We start from the raw sequence: 27,534 nt of genomic DNA, 5'->3' as shown, positions 1-27,534 counted from the left end.
AATGCTGAAGGCTTCACTCTGATCTCCGACTCCAAGGATTTCGGGTGTGTTTTGAGGGATCGGCCGAGATCGAGAACACGTTTTCCACGATCCAATAAAATCGTCAAAAAGTGATTTTGGTTGAAATCGTTTGATTGATTCGTCTGTCAATTATTCGACGTTCATTCGTACGTTCGTTCGATAACACGTACCGTGACGTGACGATCGTATTTATCGTAATGCTTCTATTTTCGATATCGATACGAAGCTAAACAAGAAATACATCAAAAAGTTAACGACGAGAGTTCGTTGATGCGCGTTGACGCTTGATAAATAAAAACTACTGTGAAGTCTGTGAGTGATAAGAATTTTGTATGTTAGTCCTTAGATATATTTATATACATATATATATACATATATATATGTATATATATATGTATATATATGCACGTATATATCTAATGTTTCACGTTCCATTTTTGCGAAGGAAAAGTTAAACGCATGAATGAGTGAAAAAGTGATACTACCAAGGGATTTGCCAAAGGATTTGGAGTAATATCAACAATTTTTTCTATTTTTCTTTTTCACGATGAGTAAGTTTGAATAGTAGGTATACAAATTGATTAAAAAAGATTATATATATATATATATATATATATGTATATATATATATGTATATATATATGTATATATATATATGTATGTATATAATTAGTAATATAAGAAGACATATATATAACGTGGAAAAAGATTCTTGTGAATCAAGTTGGACTTGAAATGATGACCCTCGTAACCGATACCGTCCCGTACGCGTACGATAGCGTGACCAGCAGGTCGAGTTACGACACTTATCGACATCATCATCTGCATCATCATCATCATCATCATCATCGCCATAGACACATCTATGCGTCCACGGATAACGAGTATCTTCCGAGTTACGTTAGCAAAAGGGACACGGAGGAACGACAGATGAGGAACGTCAACGCCGATAACAGTTTGGCGTCAGTCAGCTCTGCTCATTTTCGTCATGAAAACGTCAGGTGAGAGAGAAAAATATAAAGAGAAAGATAGTCCAATGCATTGTACTCTCTTATCTTTCGTTTTATTAAAAAGAAAGCAAATTGTGGGCTTATGTGTTAATCGGAACAATAAGAAAGATCAAATCAAATGTACATTGCGATAAAGTTAGATTAAATAAAAATATAATGAGATAAGGAAAATTAAAATGAGAAAAGGGGAAGTCTCAGAGTAAAAGAATAAGTAAGAAAAGAATAAGTAAAGAGAGGGAAAAAAATTTTTTACGCGATTAGATTCAAAGACCGATTTCTCTTGAGATCGCGATCGCGTGACGTAGAATAAGGCGCTTAGGTTACGACGAACGGAACGCTCTTCTCGATTCTGTGTCAAGTGCATAATGGAAAAGTTAGCGTGATTCCACGTAATTAAACGTTGGTAACGTGCGAGTTTTTAACTCCGCGGAAAAAAGGTAAAACTTTTGACTTTGCCATATTTACACGATAAAGTAGCCGGTAGTAATGTTTACGCGTTTGTTTCATTAAAAGAAACAAAAGGAAGAGGATAAAAGGAAAAGAAAGAAAATGAATCCTACGTGCCGCAAAAACACTGATTCGATGAGAATGGCGTGTGATGAATGTAATTAATTTTAATATCGTTATTTGTTGCTGTTGCTTGTTTATTTTTTCTTTCTTTCTTTTAACAAGTCAACATATGTAATTACGTAATCGTGTTTGAAAAAACAACGAGGTAAATACGAGGTGAACAAATATCGAACGAACGATTTAACAAAAATGTTCAGGGGGATATCCTTCGATCTTTTCGATGAGAGTTTTAAGCTTCGCGCGATCTTATTTCGAAGAAGAAGTTCGGTCGCCGCTGAGAGTCCCGGCAGGGTGATCTATCACTTTCTTTCGGTTAGAACGTACGAGTGACACATTTATCGGTGTACCGTTGAAATCGAAGTCCGAAAGTCTGTATTTTAAACGAAAATGCGACGACGGCTTTAAAGCGCATTAAACCATTTTCACCTCGTACCTCGAGCTTGCTTCTCTTTGTTTTTCCTTTTTCCTTCTCTCCTCTGTCTTTTCCTCCATCTTTACTTTGTCTCGTATTAAAACGAATCTCTTTCTCTCACTGTCTCTCTCTCTCTCTCTCTCTCTCTCTACTCCCCCCCCGCACGCCCCACACCCTGTCTTCCTCCATCCCCCTTTTGCGTATCGAAGTGTACATAGAGTAAAGTAGATGGTTTATGGCGTATAGAACTTAAGAACGACCACCTGGAACGATTCCAATCGCGGAAACTGTTTTCTGACAGACTTACGCACGTGGATCCATTATTAACTACCGGCTAGCGATAACTAAAGGATGATTAAGGCAAGAATTCGGCAACGTTTATTTGCGATATCTTAACTAGGATTTTCATCGCGAGTTTACACGTGTTATTATCTTCTCCTTCGATTTTTTCCTTTTTCTTCATCTCTTGACATATAAAAAAATATAGCCTGATACGTATATGATGATATATGATATTAGACGAGAGACGTATTGATAATTGGTAAAATTTTGTTTAAAAGTAGGACACAGTCTCGATACATCCTAGACTCGGACGATGCATCGTCGGTTGTTTCTGCAGACGCCTCCGCGGATCTTGAATCGCCATCGGCGGACGGAGAGGAAACGAATGAGAGTGAAACGGTCGAGCACGTGCCACATCCACACGTTCTGGACGCGGGATCGCCTCACGGGCCACGGAGATGCCTACTTTGGGCTTGTAAGGCTTGTAAAAAGAAAACCGTAACCGTCGACCGTAGGAAAGCTGCCACCTTGCGCGAAAGAAGACGCTTAAGAAAGGTCTCTACGATCGAATTCATATTCAATTCATAACGTTATCCTCATTTCGATTTGTCCGAATCAATATAACTTAGTTACGTACTAATAATTACCATCTATATCAACTGATCTTACATCGAACTTGATCGAATTTGTTAATTAATCAAAGACCGTCGTCGGAAGATCTCATCCGAGATCGAATTTCATTGCGCCGGTTATCCAATTAACTGCACTCAACTTGCAAGGCCAAATGCAATTTTGACCGAGTACCTCAAACTAATTGACTTGAAGTAATCCATGCGAGATCCAATAAACCTTAAGAAGCATTAAAACGAATTCGTCCAGAGATCCAAAATAAAAGTGAGAGAGAAAGAGGGGGAAAAGAGCGATTATACGAGTTTGATGAATATCGATTAATTTATGAAATTTATCTCGCGTTAAAATTGGATAAATATGAAAGGATCATTAGCTATTTAATCGAAATGTACGAAAACCATTGAAAAGATATTTCAATGAAAGATGAATATTAGTTTTCCCTCGTTTAAAATTTTGTCCACCTCTTTATCCTATGATTTTTCCGACGTATATACATATATATATATATATATATATATATATATATATATATATATAGATGAATGTAGTTTTGAAAGTAAACGTTTACGTAGCATCCAAGGTGTTTGATAGAAAGAAAACATTTGTCGATGTTTATTGCCCATTAAAATAAAATGCCTCTCAAATGACATGATAATTCGAACGAGCCTATTTAATCTTATCGCATGATAATTCAGTGACCATTGAGGACGATCATTGCGATTAGACACTTGTTAAATTTGATTAATTTATATTTTCATTTATCGCACGTATAACAATCCTATTGCAGGTGAACGAAGCTTTCGAAGTGTTGAAACGAAGAACGAGCAACAATCCGAATCAACGTTTACCAAAAGTGGAGATCCTTCGAAATGCAATAGAATACATTGAAAGCTTAGAAGCCTTGCTCCAGGGCAACCGATCTTCAGGTTCGCAGGATCATGCGTCTATGGAAAATATGGTATGTAGACAAAATATCTGAAGCTTTCGTTAAACTCGTTAATTGTGTTTTTGTTACTTTCGAAAAGGGAAATTCGTCGAGTCTATCGGTTAAATAAAATTTTCCAAAACGGAGCGTAAATCACTGTGTGGGATACTTTTTCGTATGTGAATCCGTGAACGTTATATTGAGTTTGTCCTTTTACCGGAGTATGTTTGCGAGCGAATTCACCGCAAAAGTGGCCGGTCTTCATCGTTTTTGGCAAGAAGTATTGGAAACCAATAAGAAAGGAAAAAGAAAGGGGGAAAGAGAGAGAGAGAAAGAGAGAGAGAGAGAGAGAGAGAGAGAAAGAAAGATAAGGAGAGGGTTCGTAGCCACATCGATGTCATTACTTTCGTTGCAGTTAAAACCGAGAAGATTCGTTTATTTTCCATTTATCGACTATCCTAGTAGGATCGTTCAAATATTGTTCAATAAAATTCTTCGATTTATTTATTTATTTATTTATCCAAATAATAGGTTATCTGAAATAATTTGATTACATGAACGATATAAACTGGTAACCAAATTTAAAATAATACAATCGATTTTTCATTTTTCGTTCGTTCGCGTATTCTCTTTTTCTCTCTTTTTTTAATTTTTTCATTTTTCTTTTTTCTTTTTTCTTTCGAACGAAAAAAAGAAGGAAGATCGGCGATCGAGAAGGAAAAATTTTTTTCTTCTTCTTCTTTATCTTCTCACCCGTCGACCTCTTTGGGGGAAAGCTAGAGTGGTAATCGGCGTCGTGCCCTCTGATCTCTCGCCTTCTTTCTCTCATTCATTCCTACACTCCGCGGGCCACTAAACACCCCGTACACATTTTATCCGTCTTCCCATATTCCTCTATTTGTACTCGACGCATTCTATATGTGGCGTCGCCTCAGACTATTCTCGGAGTGAAAGAGACTCCTCGTTACTCTCTCTCTCTCTCTCTCCCTCGCTCACTCTCTCAATCTTTCTTTCTCTCTTCTTATATGTTAAACATCTTAAGAGAGCCGCAAGAGGAGAGCTTGTCATTCGAGAAATCTCTTGACGTATACGTCAATATATATATGTATTTTAATCGATTTTTAATGATTATTCGATCATTATACATATCGTGACGAGGAATGTTATGATTCTCGTTGAATTACGAAGGACGCAAACAAAAAAAGAAAGAAAAGAAAAAATGAGAAGGAAGAAGATTAATCAGAAAAGATGCTTCGTTTGCTGTGTCAGAAAGAAAAGAAGAATAAAAGAGAGAGAGAGAGAGAGAGAGAGAGAGAGAGAATCTCGAAAGAGCGTAGCCGACCTCCAACATTGAGGCCGTAGTGCTATCTACAAGAGCAAACATCGTGCTTATTTAAAGCCGGCATTTTACTCTGCATGGCGGTTAACTCATCCTACTTTACGATAAAAGCTGCCCGATTCCTTGTCGTCTATCTTTTCAGAAACGCGGGAGCGTTCTTGACACTCGACCGAAAGATGGATCAAGAGAGAGAGAGAGAGAGAGAGAGAGAGAGAGAGAAAGAGAAGACGAGAGACAGACAATAAAAGAAGAAATCGGAATGATACGCTTTGCTTCTGAAAGTGCAGCAACCGCGTATATCGCCTCATGAATCGCGGAAAGAATCCACGACGTAGCAAAGATGAAAGTTTACGAGATCGAACGAACCACTTTGCGTTCTACGTTTCCTTTCGATTTATTTTCCTTTGCGATTTCCATTAGACGACGAATAACTGTGCTATTATTTTGACGACGTAGAAAATCCGTATTGCATCAAATTAAGACCGACTACGATTTTCTCTTCTTTCTATTTCCTCATTTAACCAATTTTATTTTATTCGGTATGAAAATGATATAATGTATCCAAAAAGACAGACAGAGAGAGAGAGAGAGAGAGAGAGAGAGAGAAAGAGACGATATTTAGAACGCATGAATCAAAGTACGAATCATATTTAATATGGCAGACCGACCGACGATCCCGAACGATATATCGATCCGAACGAAATATACCCTTTTACAGAGGAAAAAGAGGTTTCAAAAGAAAAGAAAAAGAAAAAAAAAAGAAAAGAAAAAAGAGAAAAAAAAAGAAGGGTCTTCTCTTGATAACGATCCAAGAGGGTTGAAGCGGGTTAATCGATCGTCGTCGTCTGCGTAGGTAATATTCGCGTTTCCCTTACGATAAGTTTCGTCGTCTTTGTCGTCGTGAAAAGAGGAGAAAGGAGGAGAAAGGAGGAGAGAAGAAAGCTAAGAGAATTTTTCCTTTGCCTCCCTTCGTTTGGTCTCTCGCGACAAGCATTGTGATTTGTGACTGCTCGCTTCTCGAATCGGTCCGACGCTTTATATTTAGCGAGGGTGAGCCGACATCCAGGGAGAGGAGGTGCGGGCAAAAGACGCGAGAGGGAAATATATTTCATTGTGTAATCCTCTCGAAGAAGAATCCCAAAGTGGCATGTCCTCTCTTTCTATCTTCCTTTCTCTTTCTCTCTCTCTCTTTCTCTCTCTCTCTTTCTCTCTCTCTCTCTCTCTCTCTCTCTCTCTTTCTCTTTCTCTCTTTGGAGATCACGAGCCCGCCCAACGTGAAATCGCCGAGTGTTTCCTGCGAAATTCCTGTGGTCGCTCAGGAATCTTCTTTCCGCTTTCAGTAAGGCACGTCGCTTTTACAAAGCCTCAAAGCTCAATTTGTCTCTCACTTTCGTCCTTACCACGATTTCGCCCGTAGACGTATACACACTTTTCGACGCTCACCTAAAATTACCGATGTGATTTTCGCTTACTCTCCCTCTCTCCCCGCCTCTCTCTCTCTCTCTCTCTCTCTCTCGGTCTGTCTGTCTGCCTTTTCGCCCAAGGCACGCTTAACTGATCTTTCACAAACTATTTCACCAACCTGACAAGACTCGAACGATCGATTATCCCTTGAAAATTTATTTCCAACTAGCTTCTCGTACAACTATTGCCATTGTTGTATTTCTCTCTACTACATTGCATGGTGATAGAATGACGTCGAGGTGTTGTAGAAAAATGTATAAAACTTTTGAGGTATAGTGTGAGATTTTTTTTAAGCAGCCACACGAGTTAATATCATTACCGTGACTCGTTCTATGTGGTCGTGTTCGTAACAGCCCACTAAATAGATCGTCAGAGAAAGAGAGAGAGAGAGAGAGAGAGAGAGAGAGAGAAAGAGGGAGGGAGGAAGGGAGGGGGAGACAACCCTTTTTACATCCATAAGAAAAAAAAGATAATATACACTTAATGCTGTCGTAGGTCAAAAACCATTAGACTGCCTGACCGTTGAGCGAGCTGCACGTGTCCCACACGTGTGTGTTGCTTTTTCATTGCATAGAAGAAAACGATGCGTTAAAGGAGAAAAAACGAATCTTTTCGAAGTAATTTATATTACCTAACGTTTGATTATATAGCTTAGATAGGATTACTAGAAAAACGGCATCATTGATATTATCGAAAGAAAAGTTTTCTTTCTTTTTTAATATTATAATCTGATTTATGGAATTGTCAGTTATCGATATCCAATAGCTTGGTGAAAATTGAAGGAGATTGTCAAGAAAATCATGAAAACGAACGGGGAAACGTAAAGAGGATATTGGGCGTGATTCGACATAGTCCAACATGTTGTCCTATCGACAAGTTGCACCTCATCCTCCCATTCACATTTTATCTTTATCTCTGTTATATCGCGCATCGACCGATTTTGCTTTTGGTAGAGGCACTGGGACGCGCACGATCGGCTTTCTGGTAATGGCTACGACCACAGTTAATCGTTTACAATCGAGTCGATAGGCATTGTATCGTTGATCTCCTTCTCTCTATAGGCCGCAATATAGTTATAGAATTTTATGTCTATATTAAATAAGAATGTCCAATTTTCTCGATGGACGAGCCATACTCGTTTTATTTTATGAAATTGTTATACTTTACGAAATATTCTCTCTCTCTCTCTCTTTTTGTATATCTTTTTCTCGTGAATATCTACGTCAATCGATTAGCCTTAAAAGCGAGTCTAAGCTACGGTTGATTCATCGGCCGGCCTTCCTTCGATACGCGAATCTCGTTCCCCGAGGTTAAGCTCGAAAGACGTCCTTTCGACGAAATTAGAATAGAAAAAAATCTTTTTTAATCGCGCTCGATTCGACGACACGAAATCATACCGATGACTTGTGCTTGGCTCGAGCAACGTCGAACGTTCGTAGGACATTAACGAGCACGACATTTCGACGATTTTAAATAAATCAACGATTCTCCTCCGGTTACGTCCTTGATCGTTTCGTATTCATCTAGCAACGTATATACATATATGTATATACATGTGTATAAATATGCACGCTCATAGAATATATATATATATATATATATATATTGTTTGTAGCGAACACCAGCTGCCAATAACCAAAGAAATATTGTCCCATGACAGACTCGCATAACTTTTCTCTCGTCTCGAAGCTTTTCTTCGTCCGTCTGCATCCTTAGGATACGACGAGTGGCTCGATTTTACGTTTACCATCGCCACCGAAAACTTACCACCATTCTCATCGCCGTTGGTAACGAGTCATTGAGACGTGCCGACGTATAATTCGATGTTTACGATGTTTTCGAGAAGTAAGTCACGCGGAATAGTATTATATTACTCGTTTGCGTAAATATTCATTAAATATCGTCAAAAATGTTTCTCCCTCTTTTATCTTCCTTCTTCGTTCGAGCTATCCGTTGGTTGTTACCAAAATATCTTTCCATTTATGCGACTACGATTCTCTAATAACAAGTCTGGCTAAATTTGATCTATTATTACTATTATCATTACTACATTTTTATTTCCCATCGATGTGATCATCGGGAGTACCGATCCATGCGATTTTCAACGCTTCGAATACTTCGTCGTAAAATATTTGTCGTAAGCGAATTCGTATTTGTTCGAACCGATTAACTCGGCTCCATATCGATCCGTATAGATAGAAAGTTAATACATTGTGGATATATCTCAAGGCGACTCGATTACGACGGGTACGCATCTATGCAACTCGATTAAACTCGATGTGCACGCAATGACCCAATTTCTAGAGAGAAGTTTCGAGAGTTCGAACTTCGTCAAACAACGCTTCGACTACTCTCTTCGAGCGTGATATCAATTTGAGAGTGATAACCCGCCTCCGTTGTAGATGGATGAAAAAGAACAATGTGACGAAAGTATAGGAATTCGATCCTTTCCTTTTCGTTAAATAAACAATCTAAGCTGAAAGAGTACGCTAATTTTCTTTTATAGTCTTGGACAAAGTAAGATATTGATATTAGTTATCCGAGTGTTTTGAAATTTAAAGCGTTATCGCTTACTTCATAAAGATCACAGCGTAAAAAGCATGATTCGCTGTAACGAAAGCGATGATTCCATTTAACGACGGTCGCGATACGGTCGTTCAATGGTAACGTCTCGTAAATTATACGGAGGTATTTTTAACGCGCGACGTCGGGGGTGTACCTTTCGAGAGAAACAGAATTATGAAAGCGACGAAGGAAAACGTATATATTGATCCGCCGTCTTTAATACCACGACGTCGCGGTCAAGAGACACTTTAAAGAGCGAGTGAGAAAGACGAAAATATATTTAACGTCGCTCGTCGATCGTAATGGTTGACGAGGATCCATTTTACGACGATGTCGGCTCGCTCAATAGATTTTTTTTTCTTTCTTTCTTCTCTTTTTTCTTTTTTTTCTTTTTTTTCTTTTTTTTTCTTTTTTTTCTTTTTTACAAAATTCAACAACATTCTTTTCCCGGCATTTTCGAAGCAGCGATAGGCCCTGGAGAATCATCGACCGGATAGCGGAGGCAGTCACCGTCAAAAGTGCCAAGTCAAAACAATTTTACCTTAGGATCGTAAAATGCTTAGAGATGGAAAATTTTCGAAGGGGGAAGGCAAAATTGAAGAAGAAGAGCAAAAAAATCGAACATCGTCCCTAAATTTGTAGTAATTCTTTTCCTTGTTTCTTTCTTTTTTTTTTTTTTTTTTCTTTTTTTCTTTTTTGAAGCCGGAAAGGGGACCAAAGGCACGAATATTTCATTGTTTATTCGACCACTTTAAAAGTAGTTTATTTTAAAATTAACGTTCACGCAGCCGTCAACGCCTACTACATCCATAGATATAAAATATATTTTTGAAAATCATCTATCATATTTTGACTTTAACTCTATGAAATTATTTATAATTCAGTTAAACGTGTACCGCGTGTATAATGAAAATTTTCAATTAGTTAAAAGTTAAAAATTTTCCGTACGCCAGAGTAACCAAGCAATTTTAGTTACCAATTTATATTCGATTCTCTAAAAGATTATATTCGAGTAGCGTACTACAGTACGAAGTACTTTTTGTCCACGTGGTTGGTAGCACTTGGCGAACAACGTAATTGCATGCTGAAATATAGCTACTCGATTTAATTTAAATCCATGTTCGCTGCCACCACAGGCGAGCTCCGGTATAATCTTTCCCCTACGAGTTACATCGATGGGAAGTATTTTCGATCCCGGCGTTAAATCCTCTTTCCTTAATAAGAACAACAAAATCGTCGGACGGACACAAGGTTCGCGCATTAAACGACGATTTTGCTTTTGATTTTTTAGAACGGGGAATCTCCGCAATACGTGACGGACAGACTTCGACAATTCTCGGATCCCTTGGCAAGGTTTCAACCAATTAACGGTAAGTAGTATTCTACACTTAAGTGCGACAGGACAAGGAATTTCTAATAAGACTAATGCTTCTTCTATTCTCTAATGAAACGCGATCGTGTGGAAATATTGATACCGAGTATATCGGCTATCAAATTTTAAACACGAGTTCGAGTGTCCCAATTCTATCATTCGATTATTTTCTATTGATTATAAAATTTAATTGAATTAATAATACCTACGGGATATCTAATGATATCGATTTGATCGGGTTATCGGTATGCAACGCAAGCCTAAGCACTTTGATGAAAATTGATGTTCCCCGTAGAACGATAAGTCGAACACACGTCGTGATGCTCATCGTACTTTTATCACGCCCGTGCTCCATTCGACCTCGTCCATTGTCGTTCATATTCTCTCGTAAAGCCGTTCGGCCACTTTCCTCGAACGTGGTTAATGAGTTTCGTGTTGCCGAAGCTTCTTGTCACGGAAATTCCGCTAGCTTTAATGATTTCGTACCAACGAATACTTCAAGAAGAATCAACGCGACGTATCCTCTCAAAAATCCTTCTATGATAACGAAAGTAATTATTATGTCGTTCAACGTATAACATTTTTTGACATTTTCAGATGATGAAACAAAAAAAGAAAAAAAAGAAAAATAGAAATAAAGAAAACGTATTTTTGCAATCTGCAACATCAATGACACTTAACAAATTCACTTACAAACATTTTTTCTCTTTTTTCTTCTTTTTTTTTTTTTTTTTTTTTTTTTACGATACGATATTCTGAACCGAATAAAAGAAACTCATAATGATCATGCTCGGTCTTACTGTGGAAAAAGATTATAGACATCTGCTTCGCATAAGGCAGAATATGTGAGACCTCTGCTACAGAAATATATACAACATACTATACGCATACGCATATACATACGTGCATACGTATTGTCGGTATAAGCTTGGAAGAGATAGAACGCGTTGCATATCGTGGATAATGGGACTAACATATGAGGAGAAACGATGTGGTTTGCTCGTCTTTTTGCATTCTAAGAATTTTTGATAAGCGAAATAACTAACATACACGCACGTGCACACACACACACACACATATAATATATATATATATATATATATATATATATATGTAAAAGAATATTTGATATGTATATATAAAAGAATATTTGAAGACGGCTTTGCGCAAGAATTGAAATTGTCGTCTATCTGAATAAAATGTCTATCGTTAAGTATAAGTGCATTAAAAGTTTGCGTTTGGCTAAAACACAAAATAAATCGACACGGATGAGCTAAAATGGTAGGTGAGTCGTCGTACAGGTATTTTTAAGCAGATTAATGCTGAACACGAGGCAGAGCATTAAGCAGATCAGTATTAATGAGTTTTGTCACCCTTGAGTGACATCAAGATTCTATTCGGTTACACTCCGTTTCTATAGATAGCCACCCATGAGCTTCTGCGATGTAACATTTCTCCGTACGCGTTAGCTCTTACGAATGTAGGAAGGAGGATGTAAACGCGGAGACCCAATAAAAATCTTTCAAAATTGTTAAGTCAAGAAAATTTTCGCTCTGGAATATTTTCGCTGCAACAGACGTCCTTCCGAATCCAAGTGTACACCTTTTTCCAACCAACGGAAAAAAAAACCACTTTGGATTTGAGAGAAATCTTGTCGATAAGGGAGTGTATACGTAACGCGGGAAAAGGAATTGGAGGAAATTCAGTGAATTCCTACCGTTTGGAAACGATCTCCGATAACGCTTAAGAAAAATCGAGCCCCGTTTGGAGAAACCCTTTTTACACTGTCGCACGTTTCTCGCTTTGTATCGATTCCTTCATTCGATACCTTCTTTCTCTTCTAAAGTATCTCAGACATCCTCGAAGGAACATTTTCTACCATCTTCCCTTCGTCTCTTGATGTCGTCCCTTTTCGACTCTTCTCTCTGCGGAGGCAAAATGAGTGAACGAGAGAGAGAGAGAGAGAGAGAGAGAGAGAGAGAGTCTAAAGGCGGAGGAAGTTTAAAGACGTCGCTGTCGTCGACGTCGCCGCCGGCAGAGTTCGGGCGTTTCGGAATAAATTATTCAGGCGGCAAAAGCCACGCCGAGGGGGCGCGGCCCGATTTTCCGCTTGACTACCCGGCCAATTTCGACCGCTCGGTACGTCCCTGTCGCGTGGGAGAGGGATCGCTTTTAATCGTTCCCTTCTTTTATCCTATCCTTACTCTATCTCTCCTATTCTCTCTGGATACCTCCTCCTCCTCCTCCTCCTTCTCCTGCTTCTCCTCGTCTCACCTCTCTTTCTCTCGATAGATACGAGAAGAGAGTTTTGCGATCCATATCGTTTCGCAACGAGTCGATTTCCTTTCTGTATCTCGGGTTCCCTATCCTCGTGTCGAGTGACGACGATTGTCCCGGGCACGATTATCGGAAGCTTAGCGACTCTCGCATACCGAACTATGAGCACGACTCTCATCGACGTATACCAGCTATACGGTATATCTTCTATGACATATGTACGTACGTGTATACTACGTTGTTGTACCGTAGAGTTCATAGGCGTACAAATTTCTCAAATAACATATCCCAATCATCCCATTTTTCATATTTTATATTAACGCATTGCGGACATTATTGTTCTCCGTAAATAAAACTTACAAATAAAATCTAATAAAAGTATAGAAATATTTTTAAGACGTTCAAACACCGACGACTACCATAGTCATCAAGTAAAATTATACCGAGATCTAAATTCAAGTTGATCACTCGTAATACTCGCAAGGAACTTTGTTCTCTCGTAACGCTTTCAAGCTTTCGCGAAGCTTCCTACTCGATTAGAATTTACGTCCATCTTCTCGCAAGTATTCTCTCGCAAGTACGCCACTGCGACGAACGTGCTTCCACGGTTTCTCATGCTACGTCGCGCACCACTACCACCACGTGCTGCCACTGTCCATCGTCATGAATACGCCGTGGCGTATAACATCGTCAGCTAGAATTACGATTGTTCCGAAAACAAAGGACCCGCCCGCAGATTATTAGTTTCAGCTCTAACTTCAACGCCACGCTTGGATGATTGTCCCTCCCTAACGCAGCACCCACCCCTCCCACTCTCCTTTTAATCGCTATCCTACGCGAGTTATATTATGCGAGTCTGTGATATAATCGATCGAGTTTAACGTCGCGACGGCTTTTTCTACTCGCAAATATAATCCACACTTTATTCCCTTTAGACGGGCCAACTATCCCTAAAGTGAATGAACAAACAAAAAATAAGAATGAAGAAAGTCGGAAGAGAAAGAGAGAGGGGATGTTATCGAGTTGCGACTTATTTCCGCACCGGCGAACTACGCTGTTAAGTAGGACCAGGGAAGAAGGGCGCTGGAACATGCAAGAGAATACCAACCGACGAACATATGTTCCCTATTAAATGATATGCATTTATGTGCCAACCCTCCCGCGAATGAGCAGAACTGCGAAACGAGTGTAAGAACGTAAAAGTAAGAGAAAGAGAGAGAGAGAGAGAGAGAGAGAGAGAGAGAAAGAGAGAGACCAACGTGGTTACTCGCGCACGGTACTCTTCTTGGACATTTATCCGCGCTTCTATTTCCGTGTGACATTTGCAAAGTCTTCGTTTTTCCGCGGTGCCGAAAATGTGGCGGAATTAATTGGCCTACATTCTGAAAATAGACGAACGTATGCGTATTCGTGAACGTGCGTATACGCTCTCTTACGCGTTACCCTTTCACTATCTATCTTTCTATTTTTTTAAAAAGAAGAAAAAGAAAAAAAGAAAATAAGAAAATGAAGTAAGATAACCCGTACGTTCTTTGTGATGCATCATTTCGACGGATGATCACGCGAGAAGAGGCGTGGGAACGCCCGTAAATACTATATCCAGACACTGGATATCTTTTCTCTCTTTTTCTTTTACTTTTCATCGGAGGGTTGCTCCGATTCGATATGAAGAAGAGAGCCCCACGGCTAAGGGAAACGTGATCACGTCTCTGACTTCTCCTTACCCTCTTAGAGTCGAACGTGCCTCGTCGTTCCCGGTTTTCAGCACCCTTTTTCGATAGAAATGTTCGTAACGTTCATGGAATATCTATGATTCGATGTGCAAATGGTTTACCAACGGGCATTTATCAAATGCATGACATTACAAGTAATGCGACTATTACCAAAGTTTTAAATTAATATTTGATATGAAACGAAGGAAAGGAAAGAAACAAAAGGAATAATTCATCGGGATAAAAGATCACGTTTATTTGAAATTTCAATTGATACCGGATTCTAGAAATGAATGAAAATATCGAAGGAATCTTTAGTAATATCCTGAACGTATTCCTTGCACTTGGAAATCTCATACCGCCCACGTTACGGACGTTCAATTAATATTAGCATAGTTGCATATGTATATGCGGCTAGATCCATCCCCACAGAGATGCAGATACACATTGGTGTTCGTGACGTCGGTGACGGTGAGAGCGTTTGACTATCGATTGAATATATCTCTTCGATATTGCGTGAATACGAATTAGATATCCATTAAATGACCGTATTCGATATTACGTTGTCGCGTTTGAACGCTCGCATAGAATGAAGAGAAGAAGAGAGAGAGAGAGAGAGAGAGAGAGAATGTGTGTGCGTGTACGTACATGCGTGACAAAGATCGCAGTCGATGTAAATATTCTGTTAGTATCCTAATATATTTCTAATGGAAAATTTAATGAAAACATTAAATACATAGTAGGTCAACATATATACTATACTATACTATACTATCAAATGCAATAACTTTTCATTCGATCACTTCGATGTGAAATGTTTAATATCAATATTAAAAAACATATATTGAGATTTCAACGTCAATGCATTACATTGCTCAGTCGAGATTCCCGACGAATCAATTTTAAAGAATTCCGTCGGCTAGAAATATCGAAAAAAAAAAAAGGAAAAAAAAACAAAATAAAATGCATGGCATGGCATAAATGGATGGCATCAATCTTATTACTTTTTTCGTATATCTACGCGCACAGATTACACAGTATATATGTATTACGATTTCACGTGTCTCAGTGTACGCTAACGAGAACTTAATTACCAGCGTATCGACGGTTCTAACGTTCGTCCGGGCTCGAGGAAAAATTCGAAGAAGGCCTTTCGAGCTCTTACACATCCATTGGATATCTTCGTACGTATATCGAAGTTTCTCATGACTGTTTGAGAGGCGTGCATGAGTGACGCGTTGCCAAGAGCGCGACGTAACGTATGTACGAGCAAGTATTATGGATCTGTTCCAAAACAAGCTTCATTTGCGTCGTGGCTGCGTATACATCGTCGTTCATGCGTGTGCGTGTGCGTACTCGTCCACAGATAGGGAGAGAAAGAAAGAGAGAGAGAGAGGGAGAGAGAGAGAGAGAGAGAAAGAGAGAGAGAGAGAGAAAGGGAAGAGTTCGTGTCACTTTGAGGGTAGTCCTCTAGAATCTAGAGTGTAGTAGGCCATCGTAGGAATCGAGTGTAAGAGATAGAGTCAGAAAAAGAGAGGGAGAACTACAGAGAAAGCGAGAGAGAGAGAGAGAGAGAAAGAGAGAGAAATAAGGGGAAGCAATAGCGTGCTCCACTCTCTTTCCCCACCGCACCGATAATATAACTCGTGGATCCGAGCCAAATCCAACTCTGCGCGAATATTTCTGCAATGTTTGCATTGCCACTTGATACGCGAGCTTACGTGCACGCGTTATACTCTCGATCCTCGAGAAGGTAACTACAAAGCGAGGAGCAATAATAATAGCACGTGCGTCTGTATCTTTTAGAAAAAGATATTTAATATTTAATATTAGATAAGAAGCTAATGTTATTCTCTCGTGGATGGTAGATACGTATGATCAAAAGATACAATGTTAGATATGTGGAACAATAATTTGAAAAAAAAAAGAAAAGAACAGAAAATATGAGAAGATGAAAGAGTCGTGGATATGGGGTTGTCATTGCTTTTCATTCTACTTTCTCCTTCTCTTCTTCTTTTTCTTCTTTATGAGAATCACGTTCCGAAAGCTCTTCTTTTCTTCTTTTACGAAAAGCCATCTAAGAATTTACTTTCTAGCTTTTTCGATCGTTTTAAGAAGCTCTCGAGGAAAAAGAGTCTTATGGTGAAGAAAGAGACAATGAGAGAGACAGTGAGAGACAGAGACAAAGACAGACAGAGAGAGAGAGAGAGAGAGATGAAAAGAAATACGAGCCACTTCGATACCCTTCGGGCTTTCACGAGTTTGGAATAATTTTATTGGTCAGATTGAAGGGTTTTTTTGTCCGATTGACAATAGTACCAAATAGTACTCTCGTCGACGAATGATCAAATGCTTCAATTCGGTCAAATATTAACGTGGATACTTTGCTTGTAAGATCTTATCGCGATTATGGTTCATGCTCGATTTCGCGGATAAAGCGATCTAGCTTTTATCATGGTTCAATCGATGCAAAAACGTAATTCTAGAGAGAGAGAGAAAGAGTGTATATATATATGTATATATATATATATATATATATATATATATATATGTACATGTATGTTTGTACGTATGTATATCTTAACTCTTGGTGAAATAGCGTTATTCCAGTGAGGGTTGTGAAAAATAGGACGGAATCTCGTAAAAGTAAACGACGAAGGATAACGAAGCGAGAAGGATCAAAATTTATGCTTCGATGACAACAACGAGAGGATGGAAAAGGTAGGAGAAGAAGGAGGAAAGAAGTTAGCCCAACGAAACGTAAAATTGCTGGGTTACCCCAGCAAATGTTATTTCTTGGTACGAGTCTTCTGTCCATAACATTCGTTCACGTTCACAAAGTTGCTTAGTTTCTTTACAATTTTCAACATTTTCAAGTTTCCATTTGTTTTCGATAAACTTGTTTTATTTCCTGTTACTCTACGGAAAATGTTTCGGAAGGTTAGAAATTTTTGAACGAGTCGGAATGAGAAAGTATATTTTTTTTGGTCTCGACTCATAGTCGGACGAAAGAAAATAGAAAAATTGTACGTTCCGAAAGATCTGAGACTGATTTCGTAGTCACAGATTGCTATCTCTTTTTTCTTCTCCCAAACGACAGGGTGGTCTTTTGGCAAAGGTTACACCTATCTCGAATAAATTGTCAACGTTTAATTGCTTACTAGGATATACATACATAGCACATCAGAGAGAAATAAAACTCTTACAAAGAGGACACAAGAAGACTCGAATGTCGACAAGAAGACGAGAGAGAATCCGTAAAGTAAATCCCAGTGATAAATCGGAGGATGAGATCTTCGGTTCCTCTCTCGCGGCGAAGCGACTCACGCATTAGCATAATGCGTCTCGCCGTCTTCTCGTTTACAAAACGAGCTCGATAACAATCGAGTCGGCGTTTATTAAAAGCGAACGTACAAGCATACCCGCGTATACGAAAGAGCCAGGGGGAAATGGAAAATGGCGTAGTCGAGAGACACGGATGCGAACGGACGGAGTGCTCGACGATAGCGACTATTAAAATAACTCGGAATTAATTAGCGTTAATGAATACCTGGCTATTGGCAAGCGTGAAACATAATTCAACGGAGCCAAAGACAAGTGTCGTGGAGTTGCAACGTCGATGCCATTTGCTTCGAGTGTCCTTCTATCGGTTCGCTGGACAATAAGAAAGAAAGAAAAAAGAGTATGATAGAGAGAGAGAGAGAGAGAGAGAGAGAGAGAGAGAGAGAGAGAATTCATCCGTCAGCTCCTTTTATAATACAACTATACAATGAACTTGGCATTATATTTAATTTTATACAAAAAGAAAAATCGGAGCTTATCGCAAAGATGATGCATTCTATTGTAGAAGAAGTCCTTTTGCGCTCGAATACGGGGACGTTCTTCTTTTCACTTTACAAATACTCCTCGAGTTTGTACTATGCAGTTGCAGCTAAAGCAAGAGGAAGAAGAGTTGGGAACGGTCGTAGAAGCGTGAGTTTCTTTGAGGCGTTTCGCAGTTGCTACCATCGCTCCGGATGGTCTACTGGATCCATGTCTCCGTGTCTACGAGGGAAGTAGAGAGAGGGAGAGAGAGAGAGAGAGAGAGAGAGAGAGAGAGAGAGAGAGAGAGAGAGAGAGAGAGAGAGAGAGAGAGAGAGAGAGAAAGGAAGCAAAAGAAACGAAAAGAGAGTCTGGAGGGTGGAGACTCGCTAGTAAAAGGGCATCGAAAGCGATTCTCTCGTTATACGCGACACGCTATAATTCACGATTGCGCTTTACCATGCGTGTACGTACGCTTAGGTGGCTGTTGGGTTAAGGCCTACTCGAAGAAACTCGGAAGCAATCTGAGCAAAGGATAGGCTCTCTCTAGCCGTGCAAACGATATCTCGACGAAACGCGTCGTCGGTAACGGCTGCCAAGGAATTTACCGAAGCGTGGATCGCTACCGCGTGGTGCCTGATTATTTTAATTAATGCTTTACCGTTACGTCCCATTTGGTGAGGGTTATTCGAAAACATTCTAACTTTCAACCAAAATCTTTTATGATACTCGACGAACATCAAAACTATCGAAATTGTTAAATTCCTGCTTTACGAGGAGAATACAACTAGCGAAGGTGAATCCATTACGTGGATCGACGCTATAAAAGAAAAAAAAAAAAAAAAGAAAAAAAGAAAAAGAAAAAGAAAAAAAAAAATATAGCCCAGGCAATGACATTTTTCTCGATTTAATTGGGACGTTGAGAAATACGTTCGAACGAGCCGTGAAAAGTCGTCCACGAGTGTCGTTCCTTTTTTTTCTGTCATCCCCCCGTCCCCACCATCAGCCCACCAAGCTTCATCGAAGGAGGAGTTCAGAGGAAAGAGAAGAGCAATAAGAGAGATCAGGGAGGGATAGGTGGGAGGAACGGGGATGGGAAAATTTGAGCCACCCTAAAGTGCCATATATTGCCACGGTACATTAGTATGACACATCGTCGTTGGAGTCCTCCGCGTCGGCGAGTCCTCAGCAACGGCGACGGAACGCGAATTTAAGCACGCCACGGAAACCGTCGCCAACATGCATACTTTCATAGCGGACAAGAATCCGTTAATATCTCTGGAAAACGTTATTTCGTCGTTCGTACGAGTCGACAATGTTTTAGCTTTTCGTTCGTGTTTAAGAGTATTTACTGTCGGCGAATGAAGGAAGAAAATCGAAGGTTTGGATGAAAAAAAGAAAAGAAAACAAGGAAAAAAAAAGAAAAAGAAAAAGAAAAAGAAAAAAGAGAAACGAGTTCGTTCGGACGAAAGTGGAGAAGTTTTTCCTGGCGTCGATCGTCCGCGTTCCTTTTAACCCAAGCGTTGAAAAGTGCTCGCACGACGATGGACCTCAAGGAAAGCTTTCTGAAAAGAAACCATCGTGAGAAATGGAACGTTCGGTCGATGAATACGTTCCCTGTTATTTCTATATATCTACGTATGTACGTAGTTTTAATTTCGTACCCGTCGTTGACCGATATTCTCTTATTAGAAATGTGTTTATATAGATCTTTGTTAAGACCGAGGAATTAAAAAATAATTCCATGATTGGTCGATCGATCTTACGTACAGGTAATCAAGTATATAAGTAAATGAGCCCTTCGAAAGCCCTTTGTTATTGCGTCGGACCGTAACTCGTTTGGTCGGGAAAATTAATTAACATGGATTTAGAGCTTGAAAAAAAGGCGATTCGAAGGCCGCGAATATCATGTAAGGTTTAGACCGACGCGCTAAAGGGTTCTCCCCTTCGGTTATTTAAGATTTTAATCGGGTTATTGGGATTAATCATAAAAGAAATTTTTTCATGTAAAACATTATAATTCTACGATGTTAGAACGAAATCAACGCTTTCGAAAGTTGGCCGTTCATACGTGGTACCATTGAAGAGTACAGGGTCGAGTCGAATATGCATTTCTCTCTAATGAGATGGAATCAAAGCTTCGTTGTCTCTTGCACGAGAAGAAGTAACGGCCGTGTCTTCGGTCTACGGGAGACTTTGAGCAAATCTACCGAACCGTCTTTGAAGATGGAAATGCAATTAAGAGACGTCTTAATTTACTTTTGCGCTCTGCGTATATCCGTTCGGCAGTTTCAACGAGAAATAAATCGAAACTCCTATCCTTCGCCGAGGCAACGTTAACTTCGTTTCGTTCGATTTGTCACTCCCTTATCGAACAAAGGAACCTCTGTTCGAATACGTGCAACCCTCTCCTCTCGTAGCTCACAAGAATTATTTTTAAATTTCGCAAAACCGTGTATCTAAAGCGATCGATGTAAAAGCGTATATGTATATCGTCCAAAATGAAAATCTTTAGAAACGTTATCTCGATTGAACTTGCCATTTAAACGACGCTTTTTATTCAACTCGTTGGATATTATCGATAAGGATAATGGTACGGCAAGAAAACGCAATCGATAAATAAAATTCGTAGACGGGCCATCAGTATCCTTATTTATAGGGATCCTTCCATTTTCAAATATATCTTTTTATACATTTCTACATCGTCGTTGGTAACTCGAACGGTTATTTTTGTCGCGCTTACCTAATATTACGAGATGTGTTACGAGTTAATCCGTCGATTTATCGAGCCGATTAAAGTGCCTCGGCAACTTGACTCGAGGTAAATGGCACGAATACGTACACACGTATCTATAGTCTACCTATGTACGCGTATATACGTTTACGCTATGTCAAAATAATCGAAGACTCGAAGAACGAAGTAGCGTCTTAAGTGGACTTCAGATGGGAACCATTTTCCCTTTACGATAAGCCAGACCCAGATTTTCCTAGGAGTTAGGAGTACCCTTGATCGAATGGCAAAGGAAAAAAAAAGGAAAAGAAAAAGTAAACAAAAACATAAATTCATCGTGCAATAATGGCGTATAGCGGATCTACAATCCTTTAAATTTTTTCCATGACCCCTTATCGCTCATGTTACCTACATACTTGTATTATCCTTTAGGGAAACGATTGATCGAGCGACGTTTAATGAGAACGTCGAGTAAAATTTACACGTTGCTTTTTCGTCGAACCATTTGTCTCACTTAGAGAATTAAAGCTTCGGAGGTGGTTTCCTTCATTGAGACACTATGAGAGTACTAATAGAAAGTGACACGTAACAAATGGTATCGATTAATGTTTTGACATAGAATTTACTAAAGAAACATGAACGGAGATACGATTCAATCATTGATAGATCGTAATATCATTTGTTTTATATATTATTCCTATTTGAAAATGAATAAAATCATTATCGTCAAATCTATCGAAATTATATCGATATATGCTAATTCATGCAAAATTCATAATTATCGATCGGCGGTCGTTTATGACCTTAAGCGACATAGAACATTACAAGTGAAGATACCGAACGTCGAACTAAATATTCGTCTAATTCTTCAAATATAATATCGGTTCATTCATCCCACTCCATTCCGATTGAATTATTGCATCATATGGAATGGCAGCTCGCGGTAGACCTTTAATACATAATTTTCAAACGGCTCTGTCAAAAACTATTCGACATCGTCGTTACCGAATTATAATAACGGTAGTTGGCAAGGAACCATCGTGCGTGGTCTTGGTGATATGTCATCGAAAGAAATATGACAAGTGAAATTATGTATCGCCGTAAGATTTATAAATAAAAGCGTTGGCTATCCTCATCTCTTTCTCGTATCAAAGTTCTTTGCCAAAAGGAAGGATCGTTCTACGTCAAATTAATTATCTCTAGGATATTTATTTGAAATCAAACATTTTCCTCAATTTTTTCTTTCTTTTTTTCTTTTTTTTTCTTTCTTTAATAACTCTCCCCGATGTATTTTGCCTTCATTGTTAGCTGTTATTCAAATGGTAAAGTTGAAAAAAAGAATGATTTTATATTCTCATCTCTGGCCAAGTACAAGTATATATATATATATATATATATATTTATTCGTTGATGTTAACACCTGGTGAATCTATGTAATATCATCGTCACGTATGAACGTGGAAAAGATGAAGGATATAGTGGATGGAAGTAGTGGGTCAGTCACTTTTACCTTATCCTTCCATGACAGAATGATCGATCAATGTTCAACGTTACGAACGTGCCACGACTAATCGTAAGTGCACGAGTCGATCTTCTCTCTTTCTCTCTCTCTGTCTCCTTCTTTCTCTCTTTCTCTCTGGAAACACTTTTACGCGTGTCGGCTGGTCGACGGCGCGTGTTGACGACCAACACCTTTAGACACCACCTCCGGGTGGTACCTAACTCTTCAAAATTTCCCTGGCAAAGCCAATAGAGGATGATGGACGTACCGTCTAGTTCGTTGAAAAGCTTTTCGTGTCACCTTCGAAAGCGAGTATCGTTCGTAGATACAAAATATAAAGTATCGTTGAATTATACTAAAAGGATGACTTTTTTTCCTTCTTTTTTTTTCGTTTTTCTTTTTTCTTCCTTTTTTCACGTAAAAAAGGAAATGAAAGAAAAAACGAGAACGAAGAGTATGGCACGCATTGACATTGAATAAGTTTCATCATATTTCGAAAGTTAAACGAATCCTTTAAAAGAAGGATAAGTGCTTCAAGATCTTTAAATGAATGGAGTACGTCGTTTGAGTTCGATTTGAAGATATTCACGATCGTATAATAGATGAAATTACGGAAAAATAGACGTCGTTAACGTCGAAGCTCGTAATCAATGGATCGTCGTCGGTCGTTTAAAGGAAAAAAAATTTCTCTCCCTACTTTTTATCAACGTACATACGTATGTACATTCATTTTCTTTCTCGTGTACAAAAGTATATACATTTATTTACTTTCTCGAGTAAAGAAGAAGAAGAAGAAGAAGAGGAAGAAGAAAAAAAAAGAAACAATTAATATCCCGAAACATTATCTTGCTCTTTTTTTTTTCTCCAGCCTACGTTTGTTCGTGAAAAACGAGAAAATAAAAAAAGGAAAAAGTAATGTCAAGAAGACTACCACCCTCCCACCCTGCCTCCTCATCTTCACGACTTTCTCCTCATTCCGACTTGTTCGACTTTTTCCATCCTTCTTTGTTCTTCAGTCCGGAGAGAAACGAATTTGCATAGGCAACGTTCTGGTACTTTAAGGGCTTTGAAGCCGTTATTCTTGGCACCGTAATACTGCCTGAACAAGCACGATTTGTTTTCGACGGTACTTTCTGTTTTAAACCCGGACCCCATCATTGTACGGCCAATGTTTCCCTTCCACCCCCTCTGTCTCTCTCTCTCTCTCTCTCTCTCTCTCTTTTGCTCACTATCTTTCTTTTCCCTCTCATTTCTTTCGTAGAAACGATACACTTTTATTTTTATCGTTCGTTCTAGCTTTTTATTGCGCGCCCATAGCACGACGAAATGTATACATGTACATACGTATGGGATATACACGTATGGGATATACGCTATATAGATGTTCTCGGCCTCGTTTCACGCAGTTGTGTGTTTTATGTTGTAAGTACGTAGGAACGAACGAAAATGGTATTTCCCGTTGAGAGTTATTCCTCTTTTATCTTTTCTTTCTTTTTGTATTTTTTCTTGTTTTTTTTTTTTTGTTTCCTTCTTTTTTTTCTTTGTTTAGTTGTTATTGCAACAATTCTCTATTCCTGTCGTTCATTCGTCGAATAAATATTGATAAAGAGAAACGGCGCGTCGTGAATGTTTAGCTGAATAAATTTTGGCAAATTTCCCAGTGTGTCTTAACGTCGTGCCTAGGGACTTTAATCGACCGATTAATTTTAATATACCGGCTATATAGAGAAGCGAAGAAGCGTAAACAATGCGTTTCATAATACCGTCGTCGTTGAAACACGAGGAGTTACGTACATTACTTCATTATCTCTGATAGAAGCGCCAACAGCAGCTATATACGCTATCAAGCCATGCGTTGTTCATTAGTGGTCAATAGGAAATTCGCTCGAATTTGCAATTGAACGTGTGTATTCGGCCAATTTGATTGAATTCTCGTAGGTATACGTGATGTTCCAGGTCACGTAGAATCCTATCACTGGTTCTTGTTTACTATATGTACATGCGAGTGCCCATGTATAGATATTTCTGTCAGTATGTGTGGTCGCGACGGAAGCGACAATTTTCCAATACAACGAGTTGACGTTTCTACCTTCTCTGCTTTCTTTTTCCTTTCTCTCTTTCTCCATCCGTTTCTCCCTCCCCCCCCCTCTCTCTCTCTCTTTTATCTCTCTTTTTCTCATCCTACCTTTTCATTGATTACCCCTTCAAACAGTCGTACGCTCACAATTTCTGATGCTTTTCTCGATATGAAAACTTTCTTTCTCGTTAGAGCGTGAAAATGCAGTGTTTGAACTTTTCAAGAGGGAAATTTCTTGACTTAATGAAACGTTACGTCGATCCTTTTGTACACAATTAACATAATGATTTCGTTCTCTCGATATCTCAATGTGTTTTCACCTTAATTTCAGATGGTTTAATTTAATAAAGAGAAAGAGAGAAAGAGTTTTAATAAGTGATATCGTTGTGCATTATTTTCTTTTGTTACAGGATTTGAGCAAGTCGAAACGTCTTCCGGTCAAGGTAACGGCAGCAGTTTGGATTGTCTGAGTATGATTGTTCAAAGTATCAATGGACCGGCACAAGCTCCGATGGAGAGTCATTATTCGTCGCACCATTAAGATTAAGACAGTATTAAGGGATGACTATTTGGAGCTCGAGAAGCTCGATACATCGAAACAACGTTAAAAAGTATTCGTAGAGATATAACGATAAGAAAAGTCAAAGATCGAATTTTACTATTCGATTTTGATACCAAAGAACACGGATAAAAATGTATCAATCAGAATTATCCGATTAAAATTAAGTGTACAATTGTATGCTCTTGCCGACTCGAAAACAATGGAGAAAAAGTTGGTAGGTATAAACGATTCACAACTTTCACGGAAGCAGCTAATTCGCGAGATTAGTGTTTTTTCCTGTTTTTTTTTTCTTTTTTTTCTTTTTAACGAACTTCCATGAGATGGGAGTAGTACGAGGTAGCTCGTTGAATTAACTCCATTCTACGATAAAAATGTGTACACAATTAGATTTGTATTTTCCGAGATTATGAGCTTCGTCTTTCTCCATTTTTATTTTCTTTTTTTTTTAATTCTTTTTCTCTTTCATTTTTTTTTTTTTTTTTGAGAATACCTATACATTTTCTACGTAGTTTAGCGTAAGACGAGAAAAAAAACAAAAGATATAAAAAGGTACAACGAGATCGTCGCGTGTTCGAGAGAACGTTGAAATCTTTTATTTTCTAGTCCCAGAGAAGGTATTTGTCTAAGTACTACCAGTACGAAAAATATAATTAGAAAATTTTTCTGACGCAATGAGAAAGAATGAGTGAGTGAGCGAGAGAGAGAGAGAAAGAGAGAGAGAGAGAGAGAGAGAGAGAGAGAGAGAGAGAACGAGTTAATATTCAATTAGATTTTTTTACAAAGCATATCGATTACAAATAACAAATTTAGCCGCACTTCATTATGATTATTATATTTTGTAATTAATAAACGTTCGTACTTTTGTTGGTACCAAAGTCATTATTTTTATAAACGTTCCAAACGTGAATAATGACCGACCTCGTCTACAAACGATGCCATAGAATGACCAGCGAGAATGGAAAAACAATTATCGCGAAATTTTATCGTAAAAGCGTAATGGGCGAGCTTCACCGGCTGAAAGCATATATCTTGATTTTCGATCGCCCCAATGTTACGCCATTTTGAATTAGTATCGTTTATAGGGATTATTATTAGACGCGTTTATTTTGAACGTGATGTCACAGTTCGATTTTTCTTCTTTCAAAATTTTAAGGATTTACGCTTCCATTTACACAATTTATATTTTATCGATTTTAAATTGATTTTTATTCGTCGTAAAAAACGACGAATTCTCTCTTTCTCTCTCTCTCTCTCTCAAATTGAAAGAATTTTATGTACGAGAATATAATGGTATGTATGATTTATATATGTACACTTTTATTTTTCTCTTTCAAGATATTGTAAATACGTTGATTCAATAAATATATCGTTGTAAAAATGAAAAGTCTCGAGTTCCCTATATTCCACGTTTTTCTCATAATCATCCCTTTTTTTTGACGTAGTTTTACTATTAATTCCCTTCAACGAGTGCTTGTCGGACGTCAAGGAAAGATCATTTATCAAAAGGACGGTAATTAATCAGTGGACTAAACTGCAATGAGACCATCGAACTCGACGAATTTGAACACTTTGATTTGGTTCACTTTTCCATATTATTAATGACAATGCGTGGATAAGTTCCGCACGTGCGGAACAACGCGAGAGCGAGATCGAGAAACGCGAAAAGTAATTAATAACGTTTGTACTCGTGTTGCTTTTAGTATACCAATAAGAGAAATATATATATATATATATATATATATATATACATGTATATATGCGTTCTGAGTATTTATACTGAAAGTGTGACTTCGTTGTTCATACATTCGTAGGATATTAATTATTTTACGTAGCAAACTCTTGGCATATCGTTTCGAGTTACAAAGTGCTTTCAAAACCTCGGTTAAACTGATCACGGTCGGCAAAGCAATTTAGCGAGGAAATTCGCAGTTAGCTGTTGATCATTCGTAGATTCATTTACAATCGAATCGAAAGGAATTTAATACAATTTCCCAAATCTCTCAAACCTTCCATTTTTATACTTTCATACATTTTGTTGAATTGAAATTTACAATTTTTTTTTTTTTTAATAGCATCGCAAATTTTAATTAAAATTCAAAGGAATGCTCAAAGATCTGTTATAATTTTTGTACTAGTATATGACTCGAATACTTTTTTAATACTTTATATAATAAAGAAGTTATTCGTAATAGATTCGCTTGGTAAGGCATTCTCAAGTAGAAAGGAAAACGAAGTCGACAGCTGGCGTACAATTATCACGTTCGAAGTGTCGCTTCCGGCTGG

General features: G+C 38.4%; 1 protein-coding gene across 7 annotated transcripts; it reads left to right on the top strand.

Moving 5' to 3' along the window:
- On the top strand, positions 1-26,534 carry nau (myogenic-determination protein nautilus). 7 transcript variants are annotated; one of them, XM_035862445.2, is made up of 7 exons: positions 1-333; positions 467-572; positions 730-1,022; positions 2,574-2,850; positions 3,713-3,883; positions 10,510-10,588; positions 25,100-26,534. In XM_035862445.2, the coding sequence occupies exons 3-7, from the start codon at positions 757-759 to the stop codon at positions 25,228-25,230; spliced, it is 924 nt and encodes a 307-aa protein (XP_035718338.1). In that variant the 5' UTR covers positions 1-333; positions 467-572; positions 730-756; the 3' UTR covers positions 25,231-26,534. The 7 variants fall into 7 exon arrangements, with proteins under 7 accessions (XP_035718338.1, XP_035718336.1, XP_035718341.1 ...); XM_035862443.2 differs by having other exon boundaries at positions 695-1,022; XM_035862448.2 differs by having other exon boundaries at positions 467-585; positions 801-1,022.
- The last annotated feature ends 1,000 nt before the right edge of the window (positions 26,535-27,534 follow it).

The sequence above is a fragment of the Vespa mandarinia genome, chromosome 9 (assembly GCF_050613455.1).
Source record: "Vespa mandarinia isolate Hongniang chromosome 9, ASM5061345v1, whole genome shotgun sequence".
Taxonomy (NCBI): Eukaryota; Metazoa; Arthropoda; class Insecta; order Hymenoptera; family Vespidae; genus Vespa; species Vespa mandarinia.
The sequence above is the reverse complement of the archived record's forward strand: the minus strand, read 5'-3'. Positions and strand labels throughout refer to the sequence as shown.

Excerpts from the sequence above, each read along its gene's own strand:
- nau (XM_035862445.2), top strand. The coding sequence starts at position 757 with ATGATGACCCTCGTAACCGATACCGTCCCGTACGCGTACGATAGCGTG. Across the intron at positions 2,851-3,712 it reads AAAGAAGACGCTTAAGAAAG|GTGAACGAAGCTTTCGAAGT; the intron begins GTCTCTACGATC and ends ATCCTATTGCAG. Across the intron at positions 3,884-10,509 it reads ATGCGTCTATGGAAAATATG|AACGGGGAATCTCCGCAATA; the intron begins GTATGTAGACAA and ends TTGATTTTTTAG.